The sequence below is a fragment of the Mastomys coucha genome, unplaced genomic scaffold (assembly GCF_008632895.1).
Source record: "Mastomys coucha isolate ucsf_1 unplaced genomic scaffold, UCSF_Mcou_1 pScaffold4, whole genome shotgun sequence".
Classification (NCBI taxonomy): Eukaryota; Metazoa; Chordata; class Mammalia; order Rodentia; family Muridae; genus Mastomys; species Mastomys coucha.
Genome location: NW_022196910.1, coordinates 54511638 through 54516069, shown reverse-complemented (window position 1 = coordinate 54516069; position 4432 = coordinate 54511638). Strand labels below are relative to the sequence as shown.

Sequence of the window (4432 nt, the reverse complement as noted above, 5' to 3'; positions counted from 1 at the left end):
CCTTACCAGTTAGGGCTTGTCTAGGCCATCGCCCCTCTCACCCTTGCTCCATAGTGGCTAACTGACCCTAGACACTGGCCAGTTTCTGAGCCAAGGCCTCCACCCTCTTCTGCCTTCTCCCATCACCCCATCCTCCCCTTGGCTAAAACCTCAAGCCTTGCAGCCTAGCTCTCTGTTGACAAGCAGAGGCTGTGACATTGAGCAAAATCAATGTGACCGGCTCTTGCTGTTCCTGCTCTGGGCTGCGGAGACAGGACAAGAACTCTCTAGGCTTGGCTTTTTGTCCTCTTTTCTCTCCTTCCCTTTTATTTCTTTCTTTCTTCCTTTCTTTCTTTTCTTCTGATGTGGAAATTGGGAGAAGAAAAGAATGGGGACTCTGTCCAAAGGTAACTAGGGCAGTAAACACACAGAGATACTAAGCCCCGACTGAGACCCCAACGTAGCTGTTTGCCCTGGAAACTCCTCACAACAGGACCTCTGGCCCTTTGTGCCTTTCCTCAGGCTGTTACACTCCTGTTCTCTTGCAAAAGCTGCTCCTGCCCACCCATATCCCACCCCAACTTTAGAGGCCTCAGTGAGAACTCCACCTGTCCCTAAATGCTGACAGCTGGAAGGTAGCTTGTCTTCCTTCTATTCCGGGTCTGATTATCACCCGACGGTAGCCCTTTCTGTGAAGAAAGGGAGAGGAATAGGCTAGACCTGCCTGTCTCTTCTCCATGGCATGGGACCTAGACATCACTTCTGTACATGTACCCATGAAGGCTGACTGGCTCATGGTACATCTGAGGAGCAGAAAGAGGCTGAGCATGAGAGGATGTGTGTGATTTAAATATGAAAAGAGGAGTGTAATTTTGGGGGGGGAGGGGTGTTCTGGAATAAAGGGAATGGGAGGCCCGTAAGTGCTCTTTCCCAGGCAGGCGACAGGCCCACCTTAGTCCCCTTATCTATCCCTGTAGGTGGAGTCTGAGGAGGAACAGACGGGTCGTGTGTAGCAAAGTGAGCTGTGTGGGGAAGGGGTGAGGACAAGGTTATTCGCGAGCTTCCAGATCGAGGACCCAGCCAGGTGAGCAAAAGCCAAGCTCCACCCTTGGGTGGTCGCTGTCCGGAGGATCACCCCCTGCGAAGGAAACCCCGCCCCCGCGGCTCCTGCGCGCCCCGCCCAGGCCCGCAGCGCGGCTGCAGCGCAAGGGGCGGAGAGGCACAGCGCGGCGAGAGGACCAGACGCCCAGGTCGCCTGCATCCAGTGCCGCAGGACACCGAAAGCGCATCTTCTCCGGGGCGTCCCAGCTGCTCCCTTGGCCCCAGCGACAGATCACCTGTCCTCCGCCTCGACCCCAGCCCTGCGCTCCCTTCCTTCGGAGCACACGCTACCCTTTCAGTCGGAGACGCGCCTAGCACCTCGTCGTCGACTACCATGGCGGAGACTAACAACGAATGCAGCATCAAGGTGCTTTGCCGATTTCGGCCCCTGAACCAGGCCGAGATTCTGCGGGGGGACAAGTTCATCCCCATTTTCCAAGGGGACGACAGCGTCATTATTGGGGTGAGTACTACATCCGAAGGAAATTAGAGGAGGGGACGGGATGCAAAAATCGTTTCACCCCCAAGACTTAGTCCCTCTGCCTGTCATCCTGCAGCAGCTCCGGGATGCTCAGCCTCCATCCTCTCCGCCGCAGCCCCTCCTCTCCCCTGCATCAGGATGGCTGGGTGTGGCCTGCCTAGGCCTGCAGCCAAGTCTCTGCAGAGTGGGAGGGGGCTCCTTCCCCGTCATCAGGAGCCCCAACTTGTCTTTGCTACTCTCTTGCAATGTTCCCACCCTTTAGAGCCAGTCCCCTGCTTTTGTGATGTTTCCCTCTCCCCTAGAGAAAGCGCGTTTCCCCTTTGTTACTGGCTCGCATCTCTAGAGGAAGGTTAGTGGATGGGCTAGATCGAAAATGAGAAGTCTAGGGTCTCTGTGGAGGAATGAATGGGAGTGGGTTCTAGGACCAGCCCTTCATTTTCGTCTCAAGTAGTTGCTGCTTGGACTTGGGGGAGGGGGGAGCACCAATCTAGTGAAGGGTTTTCTGGGAAAGCAATACACGGATGCCACACCCAATTGGAGAGTTAGCCTCTAGAATCCTAAGGGCCTGTGTGCGCCTTTCTATTCCGAGTATAGTATCAAGAGGACTTCAGATCCTAAGCCCTCCCAAGTCAAAGTGTCCAAATTCTGAGTTTGTACATAGTTGCTTATTCATCTCAGCCTTGAAGATCCAATACAGTGTAGTAGTTGAGGGCCACCTCATCATGGCAGCCCTCCCCCAAGGAGACGTTAGGCGAATTAATACTTTCTGTGTACTTGGTGTTCTGTGCTTAGGACTGGGTTCTCAAGATTGCAGTAAATAGTGTTCATACATCCATTTTGCAGACGGGGAGACTGAGGTCCAAGGAAGTTGATGACTTTCTCAAGGTCATGCTTAGACTCCGTAGATCCGCTTGTCTACAGAACTGAACTCGAATCTGTGACTCCAAAACTCACATGTTTCTCCTTTATGCTACCCCACCTCCCCAGATTTCTGTTCCAGACAGTTATCTGTGGTGGCCTGAAGGGCTGCTCTCTCTCGGTCTTACCCCTTCTGCCTTTCTTAGGGTGAAAGGATCTGTCAGGCGTTGGGGGTACTGAGCCAAGAAGTCAGGCTTTGGGGGTACTGAGCCAAGAAGTCATTGCCTGTACCAGAAGGGAGGGGCAGCTATGAGGGCAGTCCTCAAGGTCAGGAGGATTCTTGAGTGCCTTGGTCCACAGTGGTTGGCATAAAGCAGCTGGAAAGGAGACAACCTGGACCTTCTGAGTTAGGCAAAGAAAGCGTGTCTAGGAGAAGCTCCAAGCTCCTGCCCCTAGCCTGTCATAGTCTCACAGAGTGAACCCGGTGGGTGTTTTTGTTGTGTGTGTGTTTTGCCACAGGAGGGTATCTCTTTTTTGCCTGAGGGACCCTAGGCTTTGCTGTTTGGTCAGTGTGGCCAGGTTAAAATAAAGTCCCGATCAACCCCAGGGATCCCTCTCTCTGAGTAACCCTGCCGGCTGGCTTTAAGTGGAGAATTTGCAACTTGAGGCCCCTTTAAGTTATAAAGACCAGGAGAGGGTAGCCGTGGGAAGGAAGTCCACTAAGGTCTACTTTAAAGCTGTCTTCCCTGTTCCAGACTTATCCACTAGATGAAGATGGACTCCTTTAGGCTCTGTGGGCCATCCTGGTGTGAGATGGGTCCTGACCCGTGAGACATGAGGGAAAGAGTGGGGATGAAAAGAAACCCATGACTCCCTGGTAACGCAGCTTCTGTCTCGGCTCCATAGCTGATCTCCTCATACTGTCCTGCCAGTCCATGAAGGGCTATAACTCAGTCTGGATGCTCCTTTGCCCAAGGCCTCCTGTTAGTCTCTTACTCCGGATGTAAGTTCTTACAGGGGCTATTTTGTCTCAGGCAACATCCTTAGAGCTGCCTGCATTCTGGAATTCATTCTTCACTCAGCCAAAGGATGGCCACGGGGTTCTGAGGAGATCCTTGAAGGCTCCAGTAGGGCCACAGCAATTCCCTCCTGTCTACCCCTTGTTTTCTACTCCAGCTCTCTCTGGGAGCCAGCTTGGGGAGCTGCCTGGAGTGGAAGAAGCCACTTCGGAATGTCTGGGAAGATGAGGAGATGAGGGAGGACGAACTGGGGCTGAGTGGGAGAGGATAACTCCCCAGAGCCAGCAGCCCTGCTCCCTCCTGTGATGTGCTCCCCCTTCTCTACTCCTTCCTGTGATGTGCTCCCCCTTCTCTACTCCCTCCTGTGATGTGCTCCCCCTTCTCTACTCCCTCCTGTGACGTGATCCCCTCTCGGATCCCCTCTCCTCGCTGTAGGCTTCAGAGGCCCTTCTGTTCCTGGGCTGCATTTGGCTTGCAGAGGGTAAGACAGCAAGATGGAGAGACAGCTCTGTAGATCTCGTCTCTCTCTGGAGTCTAAGGAGTGGGATTTGATAAAGTCAGCAGCCCTTGTCATAATAGAAGGCTGGTAGAAAACTGTGTGTGAGCTGTTGTCTTGGTCTGCTCTTTTACACTTAGAATCCGGTCTGATGTTTTCACTGGGCTCATGTGTCTCTCTGGCTTTCTTCATCTTTGTTCTTGCCTGGACCACATCTGTGCCAGATGTGGGGGAGGGGACAGCAAGGAATCAATCAAAGTCAATCTTTCCCCCAACCCCCTTTTCAACTGTCCAAAGCTTCTTTCCGCAGGTCTCCCAAAAGATAAGTGAATTCTGCTATTGGGTGTTTTGAGGCAGGGTTTCTCTGTGTAGCCTTGGCTGTCCTTGGAACTCACTCTGTAGACCAGGCTGGCCTTGAACTCACAGAGATATACTTGCCTCTGCCCCTCTGCCTCTCTGCCCCTCTGTCCCCTGCCCCTCTGCCCCTCTGCCTCTGCC

At 53.5% G+C, this 4432-nt stretch overlaps 1 protein-coding gene across 1 annotated transcript in view; it reads left to right on the top strand.

Annotated features, from left to right (window-relative positions):
- The first annotated feature begins 951 nt into the window (after positions 1–951).
- The window catches only part of Kif5a (kinesin family member 5A), a 38333-nt gene continuing 34852 nt past the window's right edge, over positions 952–4432 (top strand). The window contains exon 1 of the mRNA XM_031349622.1: positions 952–1543. Coding sequence (XP_031205482.1) covers positions 1415–1543 — 129 coding nt within the window. The 5' untranslated portion in view covers positions 952–1414. The remainder of the gene's footprint in view (positions 1544–4432) is intronic.